The 27311-nt window shown below is 33.8% G+C and overlaps 7 protein-coding genes across 7 annotated transcripts; 6 read left to right on the forward strand and 1 right to left on the reverse strand.

The window, feature by feature from the left end:
* Positions 1-257: 257 nt before the first annotated feature.
* LOC107893327 (K(+) efflux antiporter 4) lies at positions 258-7809 on the forward strand. The gene is made up of 20 exons (XM_016818281.2): positions 258-832; positions 1202-1245; positions 1709-1767; positions 1906-1984; positions 2138-2199; positions 2296-2371; positions 2470-2544; positions 3053-3124; positions 3203-3286; positions 3973-4041; positions 4253-4330; positions 4433-4521; positions 4627-4723; positions 4791-4844; positions 5027-5122; positions 6190-6378; positions 6457-6534; positions 6718-6762; positions 7118-7207; positions 7289-7809. Exons 1-20 carry the CDS (start codon positions 616-618, stop codon positions 7433-7435), a joined length of 1800 nt encoding a protein of 599 aa, XP_016673770.2. The 5' UTR covers positions 258-615; the 3' UTR covers positions 7436-7809.
* A 2282-nt stretch (positions 7810-10091) lies between these two features.
* Positions 10092-11647, forward strand: LOC107894457 (serine acetyltransferase 5). The gene is made up of 2 exons (XM_041085652.1): positions 10092-10667; positions 10940-11647. The coding sequence occupies exons 1-2, from the start codon at positions 10263-10265 to the stop codon at positions 11429-11431; spliced, it is 897 nt and encodes a 298-aa protein (XP_040941586.1). The 5' UTR covers positions 10092-10262; the 3' UTR covers positions 11432-11647.
* Positions 11648-13415: 1768 nt separating this feature from the next.
* On the forward strand, positions 13416-15168 carry LOC107893325 (pentatricopeptide repeat-containing protein At2g15690, mitochondrial). Its single transcript, XM_016818279.2, has one exon. The coding sequence runs from the start codon at positions 13586-13588 to the stop codon at positions 15047-15049; it is 1464 nt and encodes a 487-aa protein (XP_016673768.2). The 5' UTR covers positions 13416-13585; the 3' UTR covers positions 15050-15168.
* Positions 15169-15733: 565 nt separating this feature from the next.
* Positions 15734-18381, reverse strand: LOC107893326 (mitochondrial carrier protein CoAc2). Its single transcript, XM_016818280.2, has 9 exons — positions 18185-18381; positions 18065-18099; positions 17724-17894; positions 17385-17470; positions 17094-17301; positions 16862-16988; positions 16597-16781; positions 16385-16507; positions 15734-16170 (listed from the first exon to the last, which is right to left on the reverse strand). The coding sequence occupies exons 3-9, from the start codon at positions 17880-17882 to the stop codon at positions 16033-16035; spliced, it is 1026 nt and encodes a 341-aa protein (XP_016673769.1). The 5' UTR covers positions 17883-17894; positions 18065-18099; positions 18185-18381; the 3' UTR covers positions 15734-16032.
* Positions 18382-20267: 1886 nt separating this feature from the next.
* On the forward strand, positions 20268-21259 carry LOC107893322 (probable phospholipase A2 homolog 1). Its single transcript, XM_016818275.2, has 4 exons — positions 20268-20497; positions 20636-20672; positions 20762-20881; positions 20981-21259. The coding sequence occupies exons 1-4, from the start codon at positions 20405-20407 to the stop codon at positions 21160-21162; spliced, it is 432 nt and encodes a 143-aa protein (XP_016673764.1). The 5' UTR covers positions 20268-20404; the 3' UTR covers positions 21163-21259.
* A 1043-nt stretch (positions 21260-22302) lies between these two features.
* On the forward strand, positions 22303-23607 carry LOC107893323 (60S ribosomal protein L31). The gene is made up of 2 exons (XM_016818277.2): positions 22303-22563; positions 23140-23607. The coding sequence occupies exons 1-2, from the start codon at positions 22481-22483 to the stop codon at positions 23420-23422; spliced, it is 366 nt and encodes a 121-aa protein (XP_016673766.1). The 5' UTR covers positions 22303-22480; the 3' UTR covers positions 23423-23607.
* A 1298-nt stretch (positions 23608-24905) lies between these two features.
* Positions 24906-26053, forward strand: LOC107893324 (40S ribosomal protein S30). Its single transcript, XM_016818278.2, has 3 exons — positions 24906-25065; positions 25180-25317; positions 25818-26053. Exons 1-3 carry the CDS (start codon positions 25062-25064, stop codon positions 25862-25864), a joined length of 189 nt encoding a protein of 62 aa, XP_016673767.1. The 5' UTR covers positions 24906-25061; the 3' UTR covers positions 25865-26053.
* Positions 26054-27311: the final 1258 nt, after the last annotated feature.

The raw sequence follows: 27311 nt of genomic DNA on the forward strand, positions 1-27311 counted from the left end.
GAATAGATTAGGATTTAAAAACCGGTGTCTAAGCCCAAACCCGAAATTTTCCGGATATTGACATGGGTTAACGGCCCGACCTTTGGGCTTATCTTAACCATAACCCTGGCCCGTTCAAAGTAAACTTCCTGGTTCCCAATAAATACCAGCTTTTCTTCGGGGAGCGTGAAAATCACAGCCCAACCACTTTGATAGCTCAAATTACCTTTCTGGGATTCTATATTTTATGGACATTGTTGATGGCAAATCTTCAAAGTAGGGCGTTCTTTACACGCGACATCGTTTAGCGCGTATCAGCAAGATCAACACCGGATTTATGTTGTACTATACATCACGTTGAAAGGACCTTTTCGTAATTTTAACTCAACCTCCATTCTCAGGGTAACTAAAAACCATTTTTTTCCCTCTCGTTCTGAAAACCAGAGAGAGAAGAGAAAGAGAAAAAAGGCAAAAAGGCGCAAATCCAACACCGTTACTCTTTGCTTTGCTAACTTACGCTTCTGCTATTCTACGCACCTTTCTGTTCACCTTTTTCCCTTCTTTCTCTCTCTCTCTCTCTAGGATTTTTTTTTCCTTTTTTTCTTTTTTTGTCGTTCTCTCACTAAGACCTCCGCAATGAGGAGGAGACTCGCGGCTCTCTTCTTCATTTGCGATCTCTTTGTGTTGTTCGGTTTCGCCGCCGCCTTCGACGCCGAGACCTTGTCGGCTGCGGAGTTCAATGCCACCGCTGCCCTGACCAATGTGTCAGACCCGAGATCCAGAGAGGATAGTTTCGCTGACATGATCGATCGCGCTCTTGAGAAGGAATTTAATGACACCGACCAAAATGAAGGTACGTTCTAGATCTGAACTCTCGCTCACCTTATCATGTCGGATCTGCATTTGCTTTAATATCAATGGTGCTTGAGCAAGGGTTTTGAAGCCTGTGGATCAGCTTTAATTTCCCTTAATTTGGCTTAATTTTCTGTTTTCAAGTGCATTGTTTAATTTTTACATTTATTTTATTTTCCACATTATCATATATATATTGGTTTCGTAGTTCGTAGTATTTTATTTAGATTTTAGCGAGCATTTCCGTTAGAAGATATTTTTTTGTTTGTTTAAGTTATATGACAAAAAGCTGGTGCAGCATCATTGAATTCCTCTATTTTTTCTTTAGTTCCATATTATTGGAATTCTTACTAATGTTTCTCTTTTGCAGCCACTGATCCTGGTAGTTTCAACAATAGCGTTGCGGGGAAGCAGGTTGGTAGTTGGCTCGTAGCATTATTTACTTGTGTTATTCATTTGCAATTACCTTATTACCATATAATTTTCAAAGTGATAATGTGCTCGTCTAAAGCATTCTAACGTAGGAAGTCTTTTTTTTTTTTTTTTTTTTGCATTGCATGAGGCACTCTTATTTGGAATTGAAAGCAACCGTTAAGGCAGTTGGCTGATGTTAAATTGCAATCTCAGTTTAGTGTTAAGAGGACCTTAAACCTGAAAAAGGAAAAACTTTGTTCTAGTTTTCAACCGAGAAAAACCTTTAAGATAAGAATGCATCTTGCAATTAAGATGAGCGTTTTGTTTTTTGGTGATGGCAAAGGGAAGTATATTTTGTTGATCAATGTGAGCTATATACAGTGGTCTGGCTTTGACATTTGAGTATCAAAGAAGCACTTTTGCTTTCAGCTGGTGGTAGCATAATTGGTTTATTTTTTGTTAGGCCGTCTTGGAGACTGTTGCCAGAGTTAAGTCCAAGAAAAATGAGACTAAGGAAGAGAAGTAAGTTATTTATTTTCTTCGACAAAAAAAAAAATCATAAGCAAAGTAGTTTTATCTCTTATAGACTAATTGTTGGCATTCCACTTCACTAGCCCTCATTAATTTACAGCTTACGTTTTTTCTTGAGCCTTATGTCAGGTCGTTTCAGCTCCATGATGTTTTCTATTTGGATAATGAAAATCGAGCAGATGATGCACCAACATTGATAGATCAAAATGTATGTCCAGAAAAAGTCTCTGAAATTTCTATCAGTTGATAATTTGCCTTGGTGTTTATATGAATTATGATGATGCTGCTTCAAGCACTTATACTTTGTGTAGTTATATTTGAAGTGTATTACTTATTGATCATGTTGAGGTTTTTTCCTCAGGACAATGTCTTTATAATATCCAACCCAAAGTCAAAGTATCCTATTCTACAATTAGACTTAAGGTTATACTCTATATTTATATAATTTTTTATTCTTTTGCTGCTGTTACAATTGTTTTCGAAGCAAGTTTTTGATTGTTCAAAAAATTCCTTGTGCAGATTAATATCAGATCTGGTAGTTGTCATTGTCTCTGCAACATGTGGTGGCATTGCTTTTGCTTGTGCTGGACAACCGGTATCGCTGCCGTACCTTATATATTTTTATTCTTAAGTTTTCACCCTTTGCAATGTGGTGCAATGGGAAAGTTTAACCCTTGCATTCTCAATTTTCAGGTTATTACTGGGTATCTACTTGCAGGATCCATTATTGGGCCTGGTGGTTTTAGCTTCGTCGGTGAAATGGTGCAAGTATGTTTCTTTTTCTTCAATGCTTTTGGCAGTTTATCTTCAAATTTACTAGTCATTATTCTAGTTTCTTTAGATATATTCATTGGAGGATTAGATATCAAGAAAAATAAGTGAGGTTCAAGTTGGTTACCATATTACCTTGCTAATGCCAGGACCAAAACCTTTCACCCAATTACCCTTGCTTTGAATTGATGTGTAATTTAAAAAGAAATAAAATTCAGCTTTGGTTAATATAAAATTCTCCTTAGTTCTGATTGTTGGATTTCTACTGGCGTGCATGAGTTCCTCGAAAAAGAATCAGGCCAAATAATGCATTTATATGTATAAAATTGTAATGTGCGTTCTATTACTTATGCCACTGTAGCAAAGAAAACAGTTTGACTGGTTCTTTATGAATTGTTTTAAGGAAATTGTGGTAGTGATAGAAGCTTACAAATTTGTATGGTACCTTTTAATTTTTAATAAATTTCACATACTATTTCCGTATTTTTATTTGCTCATGATTCAGGTTGAAACAGTGGCACAATTCGGTGTAATCTTCCTTCTTTTTGCTTTAGGCTTGGAGTTTTCAACAACAAAGGTTTGCTCATTGCCTTGTACTTCCATATTTGTTTATTCCTATATTCAATAATATTAACCTTGGTAACAATTCTTGCAGCTTCGTGTTGTTCGAGCAGTTGCTGTCCTTGGAGGCCTTCTCCAAATTTTTCTATTCATGTGTTTGTGTGGTATAACAGTCTCGGTATGTTTATCACTTCCGCTTTGAACTTTTGCGCTTCTGTCTACTATTTCCTGCTGCATAATAGTATTCTCTCAGTCTAGCTCATTTTAAATTGCAATGGTTAAGGCTAAACTTACTTCTTCCCAGTGTTCCTCATACCTGTTGGAGTAAGCTGCATGCTGTTATTTGTTTTAGTGGGTGCTAAGGATACTACAGTTTTGGTATTCTCATGGCCCCATATGCTAAAAGATAAATGCATACACCGTCAAGTTGGCTTTTTCTTTGGCTTGAATTATGGTTCTCTCTACTTTCTGTCTTAATGGTTGTTCTGCACAAATATGTGAACAAAAATGGAGGTGTCGATCATTCCAACAAAATTTAACTTAGAAGCTTTGATATATTTCTTATATTGTGATCCATCAGTCATGTACTGTCCTTCTAAAACATCTGTGGCATAAGTGAGCATCATCCAATGGTTGTTAGGGGCTACAACATGAATTCTACACTTTTTCATCGGTTGGGTCAGGACCCATTCATTTATTTGTTCAATTAGGCATGTGGACTGAAGTGCTGCCTTTTTACTGGAGAAGATATGCAGTTCTCTTGCTTTTTCCTTCTTAAACTAGTGTTATGGTGTTTTCCTTCCCTTCTACTCGGATTACTATAGCTATGAGTTTTTGATGGATGCAGCTACATGCTTTTTGCAGTTATGTGGGGGTAAACCTTCTGAAGGGGTTTTTGTTGGTGCATTCTTGTCTATGTCTTCTACAGCAGTGGTAAACCTCTCTGAACTGCATATTGACTCTGATTTTGGTTTGCTGAAATTTTTCAGTGGTTCTTTGTTGACATATATCCTAAGCTAGTAGGATAGTATATCTCTCAACTTTGATAGACCAAAATGCTCATTCAAGGAATTACTTCTGGAAATTCGAGTTCCATAGGCAAGTAGTTTTGCTCAAATGACTGGTATGTCTTTTATGATTCCAGGTTTTGAAATTTTTAATGGAAAGGAATAGTTTAAGTGCCCTTCATGGTCAGGTGACAGTTGGAATTCTTATCCTACAGGTATTTATTTTCATGGTCACTACATCAGTTAAAAGAATATTTACTTGATTTGCGCGTAGATGCTTAGCAAGCATGAAGTTTTGAACTATCGTTGTTTGGCAGGATTGTGCTGTGGGCTTGCTGTTTGCTTTACTTCCAGTTCTAGGTGGCAGTTCTGGCATTCTTCAAGGAGTATTATCCATGACTAAATCGTAAATGCAAAATTCTCTATGATCAGCTGTCTTTGATGTAGTTGTTGCAAAGATCATTCTGTGTTTGTAGGTTCCTAATGATAAATTTTCTCTTTCAAATTTCAGGTTGGTGACTTTGATTACATTTCTGGCAATTTTGACAATATTATCCCGGACTTGTGTGCCGTGGTTTCTTAGGCTCATGATAAGCTTATCATCACAGGTGTGTATACTATTTAGTTCAATTTTTTAATGTATATAGACATTTACTGATACATTTGTTTGTGCAGACTAATGAGCTCTATCAGTTGGCATCTGTGGCGTTTTGCTTGCTTGTTGCTTGGGTTCGCTCATTTCCTTCTCACTTCTTGCATTATAATTAACTTGTGCATTGTAGTTAACTTCTTGTACTTTGCTCATTCTTGCAACTTTTTTCCCCATCCATCAAGATCGATGTGTCTTTTCATTCACTTAGCGACATATGTATGTTTGTATATGCATAACATAACTTGTTGTGACACTCCAGTGTAGTGATAAGCTGGGTCTAAGCCTTGAGCTGGGCTCATTTGCTGCGGGAGTGATGATATCAACCACTGATCTTGGCCAGCATACACTTGAACAAGTAAGACTTCTACCCTTTTTAGAACTTTCAATGCCTAGTTTGATGTAAACTTGTTTGTGATCTAAAAGTATGTTAACTTGTGATGTAAATTTGTTTGTGATCTAAAAATATGTTAACTTGTGATGTAGATTTGTTTGTGATTTAAAAATATGTTAACTTCCTACTTAAAGTTAAATGTTATGGGCTAAATGCTCAATTTGGACCTAAACTTTGGAGACTCACCCCTTACATGAGGATCAAACCTTTCAAAGTGGTCAAAGAAGGACCAAACCTGGACAGATCTGCTCACGTAAGGATCAAACCTTTCAAAGTAGTCAAATAAGGACCAACTTTTTTTTTTGTACCTGCTCAAATAAGAGCTAAAACTTTTGAGCCGTGCCCAAATAAGGACTAAGATTTATTGTAATTATGTTGCATTCCTTTAGTTATAATGGTGTGAAAAAATCACTCATGTATGCTTTACCTTAGCTTCATGATTACTGAACATAATAGTATTGTGATATATATTTTATTTGCCATTATATGTAGAATGGTTTACCTTTGTCCTTGTTTGAGCAGGTCCAAAAAAGTCTGGTCCTTATGTAAGCAAACCCTCCAAGGGTTAGAGGCCCAAAATGAGCATTTAGCCACTTCTATGCTAGCTCATTGACCATCTCTCTACACGGTTAATTTTGCAATCCCTTTAAAGAACGAGTTGTCAGTCTTAATGTTATTGGATCAACTAAATCCAATTACTTATGGTGTGTAGAAAGGTAATTCAAGGTCCTGCCTAAACTGACTGCAGTTAGCAAACTCCTGTCCATCAGGGCTCAAGCAGTATTCTATTCTTCTTGTCTAGTTATTTAGTTGATATTTTCTGCTTACTGGAACTTACGCCCCCTTTTTCTAATTTGGTTTATGATGCTTGTTTGACTTTGGGAGTATTATTGTGAATATGACTACCAAATTACGAATCTCTGTTGTTATTCAGTTTTGTTGATAGTACTCTAAGCTAAGAAAGTGTGCCACTAGAATGTTGTTGCCTTGTCAATACTTACTGACCGCTCGAGTCTCTCTTTTGTATACAGGTGGAGCCCATTCGCAATTTCTTTGCTGCTCTTTTCCTCGCCAGTATTGGGATGTTGATTCATGTACATTTCCTTTGGAATCATGTTGACATATTGCTAGCAGCTGTAATATTGGTGATTGTTATTAAAACAATGGTAGTTGCTGCAGTTGTCAAAGGATTTAGATACAACAACAAAACTTCACTTCTTGTATGAGCTGAACCTACTATTTACGTATTTGTATTCATTTTGTAAAGGTTTCTAAGTTCTTTTCACCTTAATGTGTAGGTTGGAATGTCTTTGGCCCAAATTGGGGAATTTGCTTTTGTTCTTCTCAGCCGAGCTTCTAATCTTCACCTAGTTGAGGTCCACACATCATTACTGTAACCTTCATTTAGTCAATGTTATGTGTTGTTAAGTAGACCACACAATTTTTCTCAAAACATGTAGTTCAGTTTAGTTCATTTATTTTATTTTTGGCTAGTTCATTTATTTTATTTTTGGCTTCCTACCTTCACAATGTTGCTGGATTTTTTGTCATTACTTCAGGGTAAACTTTACCTGCTACTTCTGGGCACAACGGCTCTCAGTTTGGTACGTCAACTATTACTGCCTTGCTTTCACATTTGTCATTATATTCTTGTAAAGAAGAACGGTTCCTTCTATTATGACTGTGAGTACCGATCATGCAACTGGAGGGTAGTTTGAATGCACTTGTTGCAATACGTGTCTACTGTTGCTTCTTCATGCTTTTTCAAGAACAATGTTCTATGACTATCAGAAACAATTCAATCAGTAAATCATTTTCATGTCAATTTGGAAACCTTTACTTCTAAGTACCTGATTTAGCTGCTACTACACGTTTTCACAAAGTTCTTTCGATGTTAAAATGGCACGAACTGGTTTTTCTCTTGAGATTTCAAAATGTTCTCATAATATAAACGTGCAGGTGACTACACCGTTGCTTTTCAAGCTCATCCCAGCTGTTGTTCATCTTGGCGTGCTCTTGCGATGGTTCCCCCCTGATATTCAGAGCGAGGTAATCTTGCAATTCTTTAAACTTTTATCCGAATTCTTGCTGGAACAAGTATTTTGAGGTTTACATGATTTCTCCTCTCAGATGGGTTTTAAAGGAGATAGTCTCCGCTCAGACAGTGGTAAGCAAAGTAATAGTCTCCGCTCAGACAGCGGTAAGCAAAGTAATAGTCTCCGCTCAGACAGTGCGAAACGTATCACGTTGTTGGTCCAAGGCTCTCATGATTCATGATATTAATATATAAAAAACCGAATCAGAAAGCAAAGCAAATGCAAAGATTCAGCATTCACATGATGGGGTTCTTATACTGTGGAGGACATGCATAAAATGTGCACAAAGAAGTGAACAAAAACAGGTTCTTTACTTCTTTTTTATTGCAAAGCTCTTCATATGTTTTTTTGCCCATTTACAATGACAATTTCTGACAAGTCAAAGCCTGTTCAAAAAAGAATGTCAGCCCCGACATATGAACAGCATATATATGATGTCCCCCTCAGCTTACACATTATAAATATCGGTTTCAGGGTCATCACACTAAAAACTGACAGATGACCTTTTGTAAAATAGCTTCCATTTTGTGATGTAATTCATTTCAATCTTTTTCATGTTCCCCGCTCCCATCTTTCATTGATTGATTTATTTGTTTTTTATCTCATCTTTGTTTTTTTTAATTATTATTATTTTGAAAATTTTATGTTGTGAAATAAAATTTTGTTTGGTATGTTGAGTTCTTTGACGAGGTTTGTAACAGTGTTGACAGAAAGGATGCTTAATGTTAGATAATAAAGAATTGTGAAATTTTAATAAAACGTGATTCTTTCTTTTCTTTTATTGAATTATGAAAATGTTTTATCTTTTTTTTTTTTGATAAGTAAGTTGTATTATCTAATGAGAAGATTATTGCTACATCCAACAATTCACAATAAACTGTACACTAAGAACCTATACAAAACCAAGAAACACAATAGATTACAGCAACCAAAACCAAAAACCTAACCTATACATTTCTCAAACTCCGTTGCAAACATAGTTGGTTATTGACAAGGTCTGAATCAGTGGGACATCTGCCACTAAGACGGAGACACAGAATATCTTTAACTTTCTTCAACAAAACTTCAAGTAGAAGAATTTCCAAAAAGCCTGTTATTGTTTTCACGCTAAACAAAGTACACAATTGCATTCTATGCAAGCTTGAGTGTGCACACAAAGAATGACTTACCTTTCAAACAATAAATTGTCCGTTTAAATTCTTGAAGTCACATACCAACAGACCTCTTGATGCCATATAAACTCAGAACAAGTTGCCACAAACCTTGAGAGTAGGTACACTCAAAGAAAATATGATTTCGAGATTCCGTAGCATCAAAACATAACAGGCAACGACGATAAAAACCATACCATGATTAAACAATTTGTCATGAGTGGAAAGTTTGTTTAAGATAGCCATCCAAGCAATTGTTGAGTGTTTAGGCACATAGAGAGCGAACCAAAGGAATTTATGCCAAGAGACCTTAACAGCTTTACGAACTTTCCAAATTTTATGAGTCGGCACAATTGTCCCAATCGGAAAGTTTCTCGAAGAACTAACAACAACATCCTTAAACCACAAAAATCTCCTCCAATTCCAGCTACTAGCTGAGTCGGCAGCAGCAGGCGAATAAGAAGCACCTTTTTTTTATCTCGTACTTTGAATTTTGTATAAAATGAAATTTTGATTCATGATATAAGTTTTAAAAATCGGGTAGAAAGGAGAAAATTGACGTAATTTACAAAGAATTCACTAAATTTTACACCTATATACCATACTTAACGCATAAAAAAAGCTATGCAAATAATTAAAATAATAACAAAAGGCGACACTGGTACGCTATAATATCTTTTTGGCTTTAGGCTTAAAAAGTTTCTGTATTTTAAAAACAATAATTAGGTCCTTCGGTAAAAAAAATGTTAAAAAAACATCAATTAGATTTTTAAAGTCAATTTTACATCTATTTAATTAAAAAATATTTTTTTAAAAGTAAGGAATAGTAATATGAAGGTGTTTTTATCTTACCTTAATATTTCTTTTAACTTTTGCACTTATTATCTTTTTATTACTTTAATCTTTATACTCTTTTTTTTTATATAAAAAAGAAACTAAAGATAAATTACATCAAATAATCTATTTCCTCAAATAGGGATATTTAAAAAATTTGTAGTCCTTGACTATTCAAATGAACCAATTTGACAAGTCTATTAGTTTCTCGATTCTCTTCTCTAAATATATAACAGATATTTCAATGTTGAAATCGAGAAAACTATTAAAGAATTCTCCTCATTAGAGTAGAGTTAGATTCTCCTGTGAGCCCCATATTTCTGGCACTAACTACTCTAAGATTATCTGTCCGAATCAATATATTATTATGGCGTTGGTCAATGAAGATATCTAAGCCATTTAAGATGTCTCACAATTCAATACCGAACACAGAATAACTCCCAAAAATCTATTAAAGCCACAAATCTAATTCCCAACATGGTCTCACACAATTCCTTCTGCAGAATCAGAACCATCCTCAAGTCGCACATATACATCAATATTCAAATAGACCCAATTTTCATTTAAATTAGAGGACAAAGTTGAATCTTGAAATGATCACCATAGGCCTCTAACAATCATCATAAACTGTTTGTCCCAGCTAAAAGAGACGTTAATCTTTATACCGTATAATCCATTACTCCAATTCAATTTTCCAATCATAGATACTTTATTATATCCCTCAAAATTCAATTTTTGAAAAAAAATTTTGTAAATACTTTTTTTTTACCCAGAAAAACTAATATATGATAATCATGTTTACCAAAGTCCCTCTTTTTCTTCTTTAAAACCAATCATATCCAAACACTGTTTGAAAGCGAATCTTCCACGTGTCAACTCCAGGAACTCCCATGACCCTAAGAAAACGTAAAATGATGCTATTTGCACTACATTATGCGAGCGACTTCCAATTGCTTCGGGCTTTTATAATATCGTGTATCGTCACGGTGAAATCTCCGCCCTTCAAGTCTTCACAGCTAAAAGATGCCGGCCGGAGAACTCCGGTATCCTTCTTCGATCTCTTGTCCGCAGATTTCTCAAGCAACGGAAACCCCCATGGAGGAAGACGAGGCGTGGGTGTGGGCGCAGATTAAAGCCGAGGCACGCCGCGACGCCGAGTTGGAACCGGCTCTAGCTAGCTACCTCTACTCCACGATCCTATCTCACTCCTCTCTCGAGCGCTCCCTCGCCTTCCACCTCGGCAACAAGCTCTGCTCCTCCACGCTCCTCTCTACGCTTCTCTACGACCTTTTCCTCAACACTTTCTCTTCCGATCCTTCGCTTCGAGCCGCCGCCGTCGCCGATCTCCGTGCGGCTCGCGTTCGGGATCCCGCTTGCGTTTCCTTCTCTCATTGCCTACTTAATTATAAAGGATTCTTGGCATGCCAGGTAAATAATTTTTCTCAATTTTGAATTTCCTCTTATTAATTCACATTTCGCGAAAGGAATTTTAAGCTTTATTTAGTTATTTATCTGTTCTCATTTTTAAGTTTTGTACGCCATTAATTAAAGTTTTGAACAGGAAAACTGATTTTCTTCTTGTTAATTGAATGTTGTAAATGGAATTTGTGTAAAGCGTTGTTTGTTTTTCATAAGAGTAAAAAATTGATGATCATTGGATTTTCCTTCTAATAATACCTAGAAAATTTGTGTTATTATAGGCTCATCGAGTTGCACACAAGTTATGGACTCAGTCACGTAGGCCGCTAGCATTGGCATTACATTCTCGAATCTCCGATGTTTTCGCCGTTGATATACATCCGGCAGCAAAGATCGGGAAAGGGATCTTGTTAGATCATGCCACCGGTGTGGTGATCGGAGAAACCGCGGTTGTTGGCAACAATGTGTCAATTTTGCATCACGTTACCCTCGGTGGGACCGGGAAGGCATGTGGAGATCGGCATCCGAAGATTGGTGATGGAGTTTTAATTGGAGCCGGTGCAACCATATTAGGGAATGTGAAGATTGGGGAAGGAGCAAAGATCGGGGCAGGGTCAGTAGTGCTGATCGATGTGCCACCTCGGACCACGGCTGTAGGAAACCCTGCAAGGCTCGTCGGAGGGAAGGAGAAACCGTCAAGGCATGAGGAATGCCCCGGAGAGTCCATGGATCACACTTCATTCATCTCTGAATGGTCAGATTATATCATTTGATTCAGTTTTCTTTGCTATTAGAATTCTCTAGTCTAAAGCTGTTCTGTTTTTGCATGCTATATGGTGTTGAAGCCTGATAAAAATTGTAGTCTCTTTCTATCTTTTACTTAGCCCTATGAGTATATTCAACTGTTTTTCTCGTATCTTTATACTCGTGCTCGAAAATTATATCGAATAAAGGTGTTAGACAGGTGATAGCTGTTGCCTGGATGCTGATATCTATGTCTTTTTGTTGTTTATTAACTGAACCAGATGCTGTTGCAATGTCTTTTTCCTACTTGTTTATTAACTTAGTACCCTCATATATATAGTTTTTCAAGTGTGTTTTTATTCTAATTGAGTGCTCAACATATTAGTATTTTTTTAATCAAGTTCGTCCATTGGTTTAGCTTAGGCCTTAAATGTGATTTAAATCACATTAATCAAACTGTAAACAAGCGGATACCTATTATATGGAGATGCATGAGATTCAAGTTAACTATGGGTAAAAGTACTATGGTAGTCCTTGTACTAAGAGTCGGATTGCATATTTTTTACTCTAAAAATGGGCATATTAGTCCCTATACATTAGATCAAAGAGTAAACTAGTCTCTTTTATAGAGGTTTCATCTATTTCTACTGTTAAAACTAGTCCATGTAAGTCAGAATAAGGTATATGTGGCACACAATGTGTAATTATCTAGTTTTTTTTGTCAGTCACCAAGGGCGAAACTAGAAAATTTATTTAGGGGGCCAAAATTAAATTATAATTTTTACGATAGTAAAAATACAATTTTACTATTTCATAGCTTGTATTTTTTATAATTTTTAAAAGATTAAATTAAATTTATAATCCTTAGGTCACTGGTTCGAATCCGGTAGGTTGGATAATTTTTTCATTTAGTAGTTTAAAATTTTATTCATCCAAAAAAAAGTTATATTTTTAGCTGAAGTCGAAGTATAATTTTACTTTTATTAATTTAAAATTTTAATTTTAAAAGATTTAAATGGAAAAAAAATTATTTTAAGGGGTCGAGGTCCCTATAAACTCTCTAATTACGTTTTTATCAATTATACCAGTTTTTAATAGAAAAATAGATAAAATTTTAACAAAAATAAACAATTTGATCTTTAATGATCTTTAATTTAATATACAATTATTTATTTATTTATTTATTTTACTAACTATGCTACGTGTTATAGATGAAAGAACCTAAATATAGATATTTTGAAGTTAAGAGTGACATTAGAGAAACATTGGCGAAAAGTATCCTTTTGGAGTTTACAACCATTTCTTTCTGTCTAATCTGTGTCTCGAAGAATGGTGCACTGAAGGTAGATATTTTGCATTAAAACAGCCCAGCTGAAGAGGTGAAGCAAACATGATGCCAAATTTGGCCGATTGATTTGTTGTTTTAACTTTTGTGCCATCACAAGATGGCGATTATTTTTTATGGCAATGAAACCATGACCTGGATATGAATTTCAATCCATTTTTTTGTTTTTTTTAAAGAAAAAAACTATCTTTAAATCTTATAGTTTTATAGACTTAGACACCAATTTTAATTTTTTTTCAAGAATTTTTGCTGGCTTTTATCTAATTCACGTTAAACGTTCAACTGTTATAACCAAGTGTCACTCTACAATGTTTCACAACGCTTTAGTAAAATTTAGTCTAGAAATTTATTTAATTTTGTTAAAATATCAAAAAATAATATTATTAAAATTTACTGTTAAATTATAGACATGAAAATTAACAAAAAAAATTTAATTATTCAGTTTTTATAAAGCACTAAAAATGCATAAAAAATCATAATATTAAATTTAATTTTTAACATATATTTTTTATCAAAAAAGTGAAATCCTTAACAGCATGGGTATATAATAACTACGTTGTATATTTTAAGCTAACATTACATCATTTATTTTGTATACATAATTTAAAATTATAAAATATTTAAAAAATAAACATGTTTTAATGTTTTAGTATTCTATTTTTTTAGGAAGTTAAAAAATTCGGTTATTTTTAAAATTTTTGAAATGAAATTTAGCTGCAAAATAAGATCTAAACCGTAAACTTGAGGGAGACGCTGTCGTTTTGGTGGTATAGTGTTTGATAAATATCATAAACATCAAAAACTCATAAACACACAAGGCCCTGCAAGCAAATTAATAATGGCATCATTGGTATCGCTTCAAAACAGTGGAAATTCCATAAGCTTCTCTTCCCACTTGAAGTCTTCAATCACTACCAACCACTCTTTCCCTCTCAACAACAACAAACTAAAGCTCAGTTTCTCTCAAGACCCAAACAAGCTTAGCTCTCTATGCACCTACGCCGCCTCCGATAACAACAAAACGAACAACTCCACCAGGGTGTATCGCCGCCATGGTTCCAACACTCACCACCGCCTGGCCACAAAAAACCGACCTAACCCCCGGAAGCTCAACACTGAAAATCGAAACGAAAACCACCAATCTCCTGCAAACCCAACATTCCAAAGCGTTGATGTGGATTTGATCAAGCTATGCCAAGAAGGTAAGGTGAAAGAAGCTTTAGATTGTATGGGTCAAGGCGTTTCAGCGGATTATAATGATTTCGGGGCGTTATTGGATGCTTGTGCGGACACGAATTCGCTTGAATTGTCCAAAAAAGTTAATGATATGTTGAGAAGGTCGAAGTTCGCGGGTGATATCGATTTGAACAATAAATTGATAAGTGTTTATGGGAAATGCGCTAGTATGAGAGATGCTCGTAGGGTGTTTGATAAAATGCGTGAACGGAATTTGGCCTCTTGGAAGTTGATGATTAATGGCTACGCTGCGAATGGGAATGGAGCTGATGGGTTGTTGTTGTTTGAAGAAATGAGAAACGGTGGATTTCAGCCGGATAACGAGACTTTTCTGGCTGTTTTATCGGCTTGTGCAAGTGCAGGCGATGTTGAGGAGGGAGTAAAGTACTTTGAATTGATGAAAAATGAATATAGTATTGCTCTGGGGATTGAACATTATATAGGGGTTATTAGTGTTTTCGGGGAAGCTGGGCATTTGAATGAGGCTGTGGAGTTTATTGAGAATATGCCGATTGAGCCGACAATCGAGATTTGGCAGGCAATTCGGGGCTTTGCACGAATTCATGGAGATATAGACCTTGAAGATCATGTCGATGAGTTGTTGCTTGAATTTGATCCTTCGATAAGCAGTGAGAACGAACTCCGAGTTCCTACGAAGAAGAAACATTCTACAATTAACATGATTGAGGAGAAGAACAGAGTGAGTGATTATAAGTGCATAAACCCTTTCAAGGGAGAAGGAAATGAGAAGTTTAAAGGCTTGAATGGGCAAATGAGGGAAGCCGGATACGTGCCGGATACAAGGTATGTGCTTCATGACATCGATCAAGAGGCGAAAGAGCAAGCCTTGCAATACCATAGTGAGCGATTGGCGATCGCTTATGGTCTTATTAGTACTCCAGCGAGGACACCTCTTAGGATCATTAAGAACTTGAGAATTTGCGGAGATTGCCACAATGCGATCAAAATCATGTCCAAGATTGTTGGAAGAGAGTTGATTGTAAGGGACAACAAAAGGTTTCATCATTTCAAGGATGGCAAATGCTCTTGTGGAGATTACTGGTAAAGCTGTAGAAAACCTGGCCTTGATTTTGTACTTACTGTTAATCGCTTGCATCAAGACATTGTGGAATGCTTGTATTGAAATATAAACATCCAGTCAATAAAATTTAAATCCAATAGCAACCTTTGAGTCATTGAAATATTTGTTCACGTCAAACAAGTTTTTGCTTCTGAACATTCAAGGTCGCAATGATGAAAAAGAGCATTTGTTTCTTTTGCAAATATATCATTAAGAACTTAGGTCCTCAGTATTATACACGCACATGCATGCATGCATACATATATACATACATGGCGTTTGCTTTAGTAAACTGAGACATGAACAGGGCTCTGATATATATTTCTCAACCCATCAAAACCTAGGTCCTCAGTACTATTATAGGTAGCCATATATGAATCATCAATGCATGTTGAACCTAGATTGGCTAGCATGCAAATATGCATACATACATATATACATACATCATACATGGCATTTACTTCAGTAAACTGAGACCGGAAAAGGTCACTCATATTAATTTCTCAATCCATCAAAATCTAGGTCCTCAGAACGATTTTAGGTAGCCATAAATGAATCATGAACACATGTTGAATCCAAAGTGACTGTATATATGCATACATATACATAATGTTTGCTTCAGAAAACTGAGAAATGAACAAAGCACTGATATCACTTTTGAAAAGTTGATAGAGAGCAGCAGTCAAAATTCTTTATTGATTTACACCCAAAATTATGTACATTGTTTATGAATCTAATTTTTCTATGGAGAAACTGCTCCAAGAATATGCTAGCTGCACCTATTACAAATTTTATTAGGTGGGGAATGGAACCTATGGATGTCCTATTTTCGGAGCTTAAAACAATGGAATGTACAGGTTAGATGGCCTGATTTAATCAGTTGTAACATGAAGAATTTTAAAGTTGAAGCCAAGCTCCTTGCTAGCTAATATAAAGAATAAATGTGATGAATATTACTTTTTTTTTCCCTAAGTGTGGAGAGATGATGTTTGGGTATTTCCTTTATTTGTTACCACTTCTATCACAGCTTCATCATGGGATGGAACTCTCAGGTATGATTTCATCATGTCATAAACTGTAAAACCAATTGCAACAGATGGTACAACCTGTAGTAGACACAAAATTATCAATAAAATGTTCCTAATGGAAAGTTATGTTGTTCTAACTCTTAATTTTTCTTGAAGTACTAGTATCCAACACCCATGTCCGACATATTTTAGGACATGAGTATGTGAAAAATGAACATATCCATGCTGGATACATACCCGTATCCAACACACACAAGTCCGAGAATATAGATGAGAAGGGGAGTTTTCTTACCTTAAGGTAGTTGATACTCAGCCCTGAAAATAATTGCTTCCAGCCTTGATTTTTAGCTATCATAACGAGTGTTTCCATTGTTCCTTTCAACTCAGGGCTATTGGATGCCAAGAGCCTTTGGACCTAACCACAAGAATTCTCATTATTACATAAAAATCCCAGGTTTGATCACTTTTCAACCATGAATTTGGGTTTAAATGAGTTTGAAATACCTGCATTTGCCTCCTCACAACATCAAGAGGATATGTGAAAGTTTGTCCCAACAAACCAGCTACTGATCCACACACCAGATTCACCATTATATTTTTCTTCTGATTATCTGGGACATGGCGTTTCATCTCCTCGTAGAAGTAGAACTTCAAACCCGCATACGGGAAGATTCCATAAAGCGATGGAGCTGCAAATCGAATCCCACAAGCATGAGTCCACCGAAACACAAGTTAAAAGATTCAATAGCACTAGTGTTGAAATGCATACCGACACCACGGTAGAGACCCCTGAGGCCTGACCCTCTGTAAGTTTTTGAAAAACAATCAAGAATGCCATTATAAACTTGTTCTGTATTAACTACACCTTTCACATTAATCTTCGGTGGACCAACAACCTGCACTAGCCAATCTTACGTGTTATAACTCACAGGGAAGGATCCAAATTCGAAATTTCCCGGGTACTCCTCAGAGTGACTCTGGGTTTATATTCAACTACTAACCTGATAAGCTAACTTAGTCCGAACCAAATCAAGAGGATAAGTAAAAAGCACAGCAGTTCCACCAGCAAATGATCCAGCCACAAGATCAAGCACAGGGCCTCTTCCAATGCCAGGAAAACTGTCAATGATCCATCTTCGGTACTGTTCGTAAGTCATGTAATGAAGTGCGGCATAGGGAACTATTCGAGCAACACTAGCACCATTCCCTCTACAAGACATCCCAAAAACTAGGTAAACAAATTGAAGATAAGTAACAATCTTTCATGTTAAATGAATTGGTTATTGATTCACCTGTAAAAACCCATTACTCCTTCGGTTTTTGCAATCTTTTTGAATGATCCAAAAAGGCCTACGCTGTGAAATTCTGCTCTTCTTGTCTGAAAAAGAAAAAGATCGCTGAATCAGTTTCTTTTGCTAAGCCATTCCCAAATACTGTACAAGATCAATATATCATCACCTAATTGATGTTCAAGATTATCAGAAATAAACCCATTTTTGCTTAAATCATAAGCAACCTCAAAACAATATGATCTTTCACCTTTTAGTTTAAGCTTGAAAAAAACAACTATGGATGCAAACCCATTAGTGAAAAAAGAGTCAAAAAAGCAAAAGAAGTCCCCCAAACCTCACCTGAAACAAAATCTTGACACGCTCAAGCGGAGCAACGGCGGTCTTTGCAAGCCCACCAGCAACACCACCAGCAATCAATTCCTTTACAAACAAAGGCATGGACTCTATAATCCCATCAAAGAACATCCCCATCTCTCTTTCTTCACCTTTCTTACCCATTTCAGCAAACACCTTCAAGACACAGAAAATATAGAGAAAAAAAGAAACAGATTTATCCTATAAAGAACGGTAAAAGAGCAAGAAAGGCCAAGAAAAAAACAGAAACAGGAAAGTTGCTGTCCTTGGGTCAGATTGAGTAGGAAAATTGAAGAGTCTTTATATGTTATGGGCAACTAACGAACCTGAGAAGTACACGCGTTGCTTCCACGATAGATTCCTAAAGAGAGGAGAGAAAAAGGGAAGAAGATTTAATTGGTTAAAACACGAATTTGGTGGACCTAATCTCAGTATCTTTTTTATACCTGTTTGTTTGATCAAAGAATCTCGTAACCTTAGCCGTTCAATTACTGCATCTAACTTTTTCTAGCTGAAAGTTTTTTTTTCTTGTATTTCTTAGATATCAATTAAATTCTGGGGATCCAAACAAAAATTAGTGAGAAAATTCAATACTCAAACGAATACCATAACCATTCAAAGTTGGCTCCTGCAGCACGCCGCATCTATTTTTCGAATATTATTAATATTATAATTTTCGAATATTATTTTGTATTTTTTTCTCAACGGAATATATTATTTATACACTGTTGAAAGTCAAGGGAGGTGAAAGCATCCTATTTATTTAGTAGTGAGCAAAATTTAATTCGATAACAATTCGTATTATCTAAAAATCTAAATAAGAAATGATAAAATTATGTCGTTTTGATAAATATTTATTTTTTCTAAAGTTAAAAGTCAAAATTATTAAGTTAAAAGGTAAAATTCGTTATTTTAATAAATATTTACTCATTAAGTTAAAACGTAAAATAATTATATTGTTTATGTAGTTAAATAATCTTGTTCTTCGTCTACTAGTTAAATAATCGGTCTATGTAAACGCAACATCGAGTATAAATAATATAATTCGTTAACTCGACTCGACTTAACTCGAAATTTTTTTCACTTGATTCGATTCTATTCAAATCGAAAAAATTTAAATTGAATTTAGTTGCTAAAATATGATTCGTCAACTCGATTAACTCGAATCTTTTTTACTCGATTCAATTCGACTCGGCTCGACTCGATCGAATACTCACCCCTATACCTATGAGTCTATTTGCATGGATAGCACATGGTTAAATTATGCTATTAGTCCCCTATACCTTATGAAAGTTATGAATTTAATATTTTTTATTTTATTTTGATCAATTTTAATCTCTATACTTTTTAATTTATTCAATTTTAGTCCCTATATAGATTTCTTTTTCCATGAATTTTTTTAGGATTGCCATGAATTCCAGTTAATTGAAATTTTATATTTTCATTTCTTATTATCCTTAATTGATATTTTATTATTTATTATTATTTATTGATAATAATCTTATCAATTATTAAGATAAAAAAACCTTAAAAAATTGGAAAAATAATTTTTTCTGATTTTAAGTTTAGAATGAATAGTTTTTTTTGTTTAAATTAAATTGATCGAATCAATTAAAATATAAATACATGTGACTAGTTGGGTAGCGAAATTTGAAGTTTGTTCTTAATCAGTTCAATTTAAATTATTGACATAAGAATATAACTCAATAATCAGACTAAATTGGTTCTTAATTGTTTGGATGATGATTAATGGAAATTTAATATTCAAGTTAATAATCAACTTTATTAGGATAAATTAGGTGGAGATATAACAAGTAGCTAATTTGCTTTGTTAATTTTATTTAGGCATAATGATTTAGTTGGTTCTCTAACTTTACAAATCAACAAAAAATGGATAGAAAAGTTAAGTCAGTTGACTTTTGCTAATATGACATACATTACGTAGATATCACATCAACAATTAATTATTTTTTAAAATTAAAAATTAAAAATTTATTTAAAAAGTATAAAATTATAAAAAAATATTCCTTAAATTCTTTAATTTTTTTTAATTTTTTAAAAAACAATTAATTACTAATATGATGTCACGTGAATGCCACATCAGCAACGTTAACTTTTACATTTATTTTGGAGTGATTTGATAAATAATGCAAATTCAAATGCCAATACCTATATTTACATTCTCTTGCACTAGCAATACCTATATTTTCTTGTATTGACAACACTGACATTATCTTATATTGAGAATGATGCTGATACCAATCGAATTAATACTCAATCGATAATTTTTTTTATTTTTGAAATAAAAAATTTTCACCAATAGAGTGTGTTATGGATTCTAATATTACAAAAAAATTTGAGATGGATACATATTATACGGGAGACTGATCGGTCGCTAAAACTTTGCTGGCAGTTTCTTAAGAGGGGTATTGCAGTAATTTTATAATTCCTCCCGCGGGTTCAGCGCGCGCACTAAAAAATAACAATACTGTTTTTTTTTCAAACAAAGAAAGACCAAAATTGATTTCCTTTATTTAAAAACGACAACAAATTGAGATCCTGCTAAAAAAGAAATTTTTTTTTACGAAAACGTGCAAGGGCAATTCGGGAAGAAAAAAAAGGAGAGCAAAGGTTTATAGATCGTATAACGACGAATCCGCGATAGAATGCTGCCCAATGCTGTGCGTTTCGTAACGAAATTTACCTTTATCTACGTCTTCCTCACTGTCTCCGCCGTCTCCGCCATCAATGATTCTCAGGTAATAATAATAATCCCAAAGCCCTACCTCTTTATAAAAAATCCGATTAAGTACGATCTCCATTTTTTATTAACTTTTATAATTTATCTCCCTTAAAAAAAATAATAGTTCTAACATTTTCTTTTTAAATTTACGCAGGTATGTAGCAGAACCTGCGTAGCTGAAAACTGTGATAGTAAGCTCCATTTTCTTTTACGTCTCCAATGGACTTTAATCGTTAATTTTACGTGATAATCAATTAATTTTTAAAAATCTGGAATGTAGCGGTTGCGATCCGATACGGAAAGTACTGCGGCGTAGGGTGGTCCGGCTGTCCCGGAGAAAAACCGTGCGACGATCTGGACGCTTGTTGCAAGATCCACGACGAATGCGTCGGGAATAAAGGTCGAAAGCATGTTTTACATTTGATATATTCATCGATTCGCTTGAAATTTGAAATTATGATAATGAATTTATTTGTTTACTATTATTATTATTATACAGGTTTGATTGACGTAGAATGTCATGAAGATTTTAAGGTTTGCATAACGAAAGTACAAGAATCCGGGAAAGTTGGATTTTCTCGGAAATGTCCAATTAATATGGTGGTGCCTGCGATGATTAAAGGTATAGATATGGCTATTTTACTGAGCCAATTAGGCAATACTAAATATGATGAACTCTGATTTTTTTCCCAAATTAAAAAATTCATTTGAATTGGGACTTTTCGTTTATGTGTGGATTTATTATATTTGATGAATAATTTTGTTATTTTCTGGGCAATTTAGTATTGATTTTTTTAACAATATTCTGATTATATTTGTTCTTGTTGATACAGTATTTTGAATTAGTTATAGTCTCACCTCAACTCATAAATAAAAAGATAATGCGCTTCAGCTCGAACCCACATCCTCCTGTATTGATAATAATGTCTATGTCAATCAAATTAAAACTTAATCGATTATTGATTTTTTTTTAATTTTTAAGAATTACTATAGTTAGCACTTTCAGACTAACAATCAGATTATATCTAAAGCTAAATTAGTATAGTTATCAAAATAACTTATATATGATGAGATTTAATTTATAATACATCTCTAATCAATTCATTTGTGATTTATATGATATAAAAGTCGAATCTTAAGATATTAACATCCTATTTATCGGTACTACGAAGTTCCCATTCACAATTTCAAGTACTTTTATTAATCAAACCAAATAAATAAACGAAGAAAGTTTTAATTTCACAAACAATATTCAATAATACGATCACGTATCCTATAATTTTATTATTTTTATTTTTCGACAATCTAAAGGATGCCATCTTTTTACCCTTTTATTGTGGAATATATATCAAATAATTATCCTATATGTATGTATAAAAAATATTTTCTAAATTAAATTTTTAGAGATTAAAATATGCTTCAAATCCTTGCACTTTTTTTACATTTAAATTTAATCTCTTTACTTTTATTTCTATGAATTTAGTTAATTTACTTTTTAAATTTGGCAATTCAAGTCTAATTGTTAACATTATTAAAATTCTCCATTAAATTTGTTGGCACAACATTTTGAAAATAAAAATCACTTAATTGTCATTTAACAAAAATATCTTGCAATAAACTTGAATTTAATAGAAAGCATTTAACGACACTAACAATCGAACTTGTATTTTTAAATTAGAAATAAAGAAGAACTAAATTCCTTGAAATAAAAGTAAGGGCTAAATTTCAACAGAGTGAAGAGTAAGGGGACTTGGAACAAATTTTAGCCTTTTTTTTATAATATTAAAGTAAAGAAGTGGGTGGAATGGGAGCAATCAAAGTAATTGGGCCTAAAATGATGGTTTTGGGCTAGATTTTTTAAACCCAAAACCCAACAGGGAAAACTCTGAAAACCCTAGATTCAGGAATCAATATATTTTGGCCAAGCTTCCGTCTTCCTCTTGTTGCCTCTCTTCTGTGTTGTAGCTTTCTGCTTTGCTCTTTTTTGGGGGTTTCAAAAATGGTTGAGAAGACAAGGGGAAGAAAGGAAGAGGTTGTTACCAGAGAATACACCATCAACCTTCACAAGCGTCTCCATGGCTGGTAATTTGATTTTTTCCTCTTTTTACACAATTTTTCATTACTTGCTTTGTGGATCTCTGTTGTTTCGGTTCTAAATTAGATTTTTTTTTCTGTTTTTTTTCAATATTTCGATGATTTGTTTTCATTTATTTTGTATTCATCTTGTTTATAATCATAAACTTTGTTCGCTAAGTATTGGCCTTTCACGTGGATAAGAAATGGTGGAATTTAGGGTTTAGATTCATGATATTTTTATCCGTTACCGGCAATAGATTCGTGGTTTAATCTTAAACTAATTATATTGAAATTGATGATGTTCAATGTAACGAGCCGAGCTCAATACTTGGTTCGAGCTTGATCGAGTTTCCTTTTGAAGTTTGAGCTTAATTCGAGACAAAAATCGAATTGCTTAAGGTCACTTAGATTGGATAATTCTTGTGCTCGACTTCGAACTCAATTATTTTCCGCCCAAGTTTTATCTTGAATAGAAAATGATTGTGTAAGATTGGACCTTTTTCGAATCAAATCCCAGCAGGTTGCAAGTATAGTTTGAGTGATTTGTTTTTTAATGAAGTCCTTGGTAATCTTTGTAAACAGCACATTCAAGAAGAAAGCTCCCAAGGCAATAAAAGAGATCAGGAGATTTGCAGAAAAAGCCATGGGAACCAAGGATGTGAGAGTTGATGTTAAACTGAACAAGCACATATGGAGCCGAGGGATCCGAAGTGTCCCCAGACGGATTAGGGTTCGCATTGCTCGGAAGAGAAACGATGATGAAGATGCAAAGGAGGAGCTTTACTCTCTGGTATCGGTTGCCGAAATCCCAGCCGAAGGACTCAAAGGTTTGGGCACTAAGGTCATCGATGATGATGATGAGTAATCTCCGATCTCTAGTTTAAGAAAAGCATTGCATTTTGTTTACTGAAAAGTTTAAACCCAGGTTTTGGCTAGTTTAACGATTTTGTTCATCAACTGTTTTTCCTTTGATACTCGGTTTATCGTTGTTTAGACTTTTAAGCTTGGTGCAATATATGTTTCAATGGCGGAATCAGGTTCTTTTTGCAATTGAGTTTCGCATACATTACGAAGCATTGCTTTATTATATTCATGTCATGAATAAGCCGATTATGCACGAACTGCTGTAGTTTTATCAATGACTTGGACATGATTAATGTTGAGACTACCTGGTTATGGTGCGAACCACCTGTAGTTATATTAGTGACTCAGACATGATTAATAACGGGTCTGAATTGCTCTCGGTTGTTCGATGGCTGTCATTCTGTTATTAATTGTAGGAGATTCTTGTTGTCGAAATATAACCCTAAGCCGGGTCTAAGGCCTTCAATGATGGAAGTGTAGCCATTAACATCAAGGGTCATCTAAATAATGACAAAAACTACATCAAATTCTTAATCCTGATAGACAATCTAGTGTTTTGAAAGCTATTTGCAAGTCCATTGCAATTTCATTGTACAAAGATTGTATTAGAACTCCATTTTTATTTTCATGTTATGTGGACTAAAGGTGTAAGTGTTGGATACAAGTATTTTTATTTTAAAAAAATGTATTTAGAGGACTCTTGTAAGATTTTAACTTCATATATTTGGAAATATAAAAAAGAATTGTTGCCTATGGAAGTAAATCAAATATATTGAATCAATTAACTGTTGATATTGTTGTCTATGTAAGAGAATATGGGTTCAAGCATGTTAAATGTTAAAGTGTATTTATTCTTCTATTGAAGGAGATATTATAAGTAATGATTTTTTCAAATTTTCATCTCATTAAATTTATTTCCAGGAATATCTCGAAAAATGCAAAGCAAACAAATTAGATGAATTTTTATAATAAGGTCGCAATAAAATTCAGAAAATTTTTTTATATATCTTCTATTTTTTGGTCGAAAGATACGCTACAAATTAACAAATTTCTCTACTTATACGACTAAAAAAAGGGAAATACCTAAAATATACGAAAATACTAAATAAATTATACAGAATTGTATAATAAGGATATTTTTTAATGAATTAGGATATCATTTTTTTTGTTAAAATATACTGTCCCTATATCCTTTATATATTTGAAATTTAATCTATTATATTTTTAGAAATTTGATTTTTTTACTTTTCGAACTTAATCATGTAAGTCTTATTTTTAACATTGTTAAAATTCTTGTTAAATTCATGTCTATTAAAACGCTTTTATTGCTTACATTGTTACCAAGTATTTTTCTATTTCAAATCATCACAGATCATTAGAAATAAAAATAAAGGGGTTAAATTTGAAATGTGTAAAGAGTCCAGGCACTTAAAGCATATTTTAACCTATTATTTTTACTTATGAAATAAAGGCTTTCACCTTATCAGGTCTTAACCCGGCCCAAAATAATCAACGCTATATAAACTTACCAAAACCCTAACCCTAAGCTGTATCATACCTGCTCACCGCCAGAGGCGAATTCGAAGAGCTAAAAAACCCGCAGTTCAGCAACCGGGGAGCACTCATTCGACAAGTCCGCCATGGGTAAATCTCAAAAGCTTTCTCACTTAGCTTTCTCTTTGTTATTACTTAGTTTTTTTTTTCTTTTTACTGTGTGTTTTGACACTGATTATTTTGAATCGCGTTGATTTATTTCAGGTAAGGTTCATGGATCTTTAGCTCGTGCCGGTAAGGTGAGAGGTCAAACACCTAAAGTGGCTAAGCAAGACAAGAAGAAGAAGCCCCGTGGCCGCGCTTACAAGAGGATGCAATACAACCGTCGTTTCGTCACCGCAGGTGATTATTGTTTCTCTCCCTCTTGTCAATTCCTTTGAATTTTTGTTGTTGGGTTTTCCGTCTTCAATTTGGATAAAATGCTACGAATATTATCTTATTGATGGTTCTTTTTACATGGCTAAAAAGAAACCCTGTTTATGTGTTTGTTTATAGTTAATTATTGTTGGGATTTTCACTGAAAAGTAATGGAATTGTTCTATGTGTGTGTATGTTCATTAATTTTGATTAGTAATTTACGTCTGAAACAAAAACCCTAAACCGACGGGTTTTGACCTGAAAGGATTGGTTTTTCTTTTTCCTTTTGGAAATGGGATTTGGGGCGGGGTGGGAGCCAATGCTCTATCATCGGGTTGGGGGTGAGCAAAAATTTGACCTACCTTTCCCGATTCATTTCTTTTGTGCGAAGAGTGGAAAGTGGTGCATTTTTTTGCCGTTCATTGACCAAGTACCTATATTTCCTGACTGATGAGTGATCTATGTTAAATCTCTGGTTTTTGCAGTGGTCGGATTCGGCAAAAAGAGGGGACCTAACTCATCTGAGAAGTAAGAACTATGCAATTTAAAAAAGTTATTGTTTGAAGCTTTTATGGATTTAATCTGTATTTTTCCCTGTTTTTTTGTAATGTTTTATGATACTTATTTTTATCCACTGGTAGTAAGGATGAAGTTGAACTTGAAGTTTTGTTATCTAAATATTATGTGATTTTGATATTAGTTAAGCTTAATTCTTGGTTCATTACGTATTTCTTTTCTGCTTCATCGCTGCTGAATTATTGCCATTTCAAATGCTTAAAGTTTTATCTATCTATTTGTGAGGTTTGAAATAACTGTATTTATCTGATTATTCATTTCTTTATCCATATTGATATAATTGTGTCTGGATTCATATCCTTGAAAATTTTGAGCCTTTGGTTGCTCGGCAAAGGCCTCGAGTATTTTGGTTCATGTTACATCATGTGATCTTATGAGTTTTATTACGTTTGATTTTTATTGGAATTGTGCGAGTCTTTCTTTGTACCGTTCGCGACCTAGGATTTTATTTTCTCATCAGTCCAATCACTGCTCACGGTTTTTCTTATTCTTTATCAATGAATTGATTTCTTTACTTATATGACTTAGAAATGTATTTCTTGAAATATGATTCGATTGATGGGATTTGGTATGATATCGATGATATTCAAATATTTTAATAGTGTAAAGGATAATAGGAGCTAATTGTATCAAACATCTCCAAACTATGACATTTATTTGAAATGGGTCCTTGAACTTGTAAACGACATATTCTCAAATTACTGATGATATTCAGGTCTTTGGACCTTACATTTTTGAAGCCATTAAATGATGTGGAAAATTTCCTGTCATGTTATTTAAATTTAAAAAAAAAATTAAAACATCGGATGACTTTTATAACTAAAAATTAAAAATAAAGTAAAACATTTGGAAAATTTAAAATTTAAGATTTTTATAATTATTTTTACAATATTGATATTTAATTTTAAATTTTATTTTAATTGTCATAAGATTCGATGTTTCGGTTATAACATTGATAGTTTGATTTTGATGTTGTGTTTAGAGTTTGAGGATTAATTTATAATGAAGATTATAATTTGAGGATTTTTTTATTTTTAAAATTTTTATTTTTAATTAATTAGTTGATTCGTTAATTAATATATTTTGGTTGAACCAGTTATGTTTTTTAAATTTTTAATGATTTATTTATTTTGGACTAATCAAATAAAAAATTGGAAATTTGATTAGTTTCATCATTTAATCCGATTTTAAAAATCTTGAATAAAAAAATCACTATTGAATCATGAAAAATTTTGAGGAATTTTATGGCCGCAAAAGTATTTGCATCAACAATTCACTGTTCTTTTTTATTTTTTTAAATTACGATTTGGGAAAAGAGAAATAACAACATTGATTAAATCTTGAACTCTAGGATGTGAATCAAAGGTTTTAATTTATTTTATATTAAACTGGTAATTGAATCA

Source organism: Gossypium hirsutum, chromosome A13, assembly GCF_007990345.1.
Source record: "Gossypium hirsutum isolate 1008001.06 chromosome A13, Gossypium_hirsutum_v2.1, whole genome shotgun sequence".
NCBI classification, from domain to species: domain Eukaryota; kingdom Viridiplantae; phylum Streptophyta; class Magnoliopsida; order Malvales; family Malvaceae; genus Gossypium; species Gossypium hirsutum.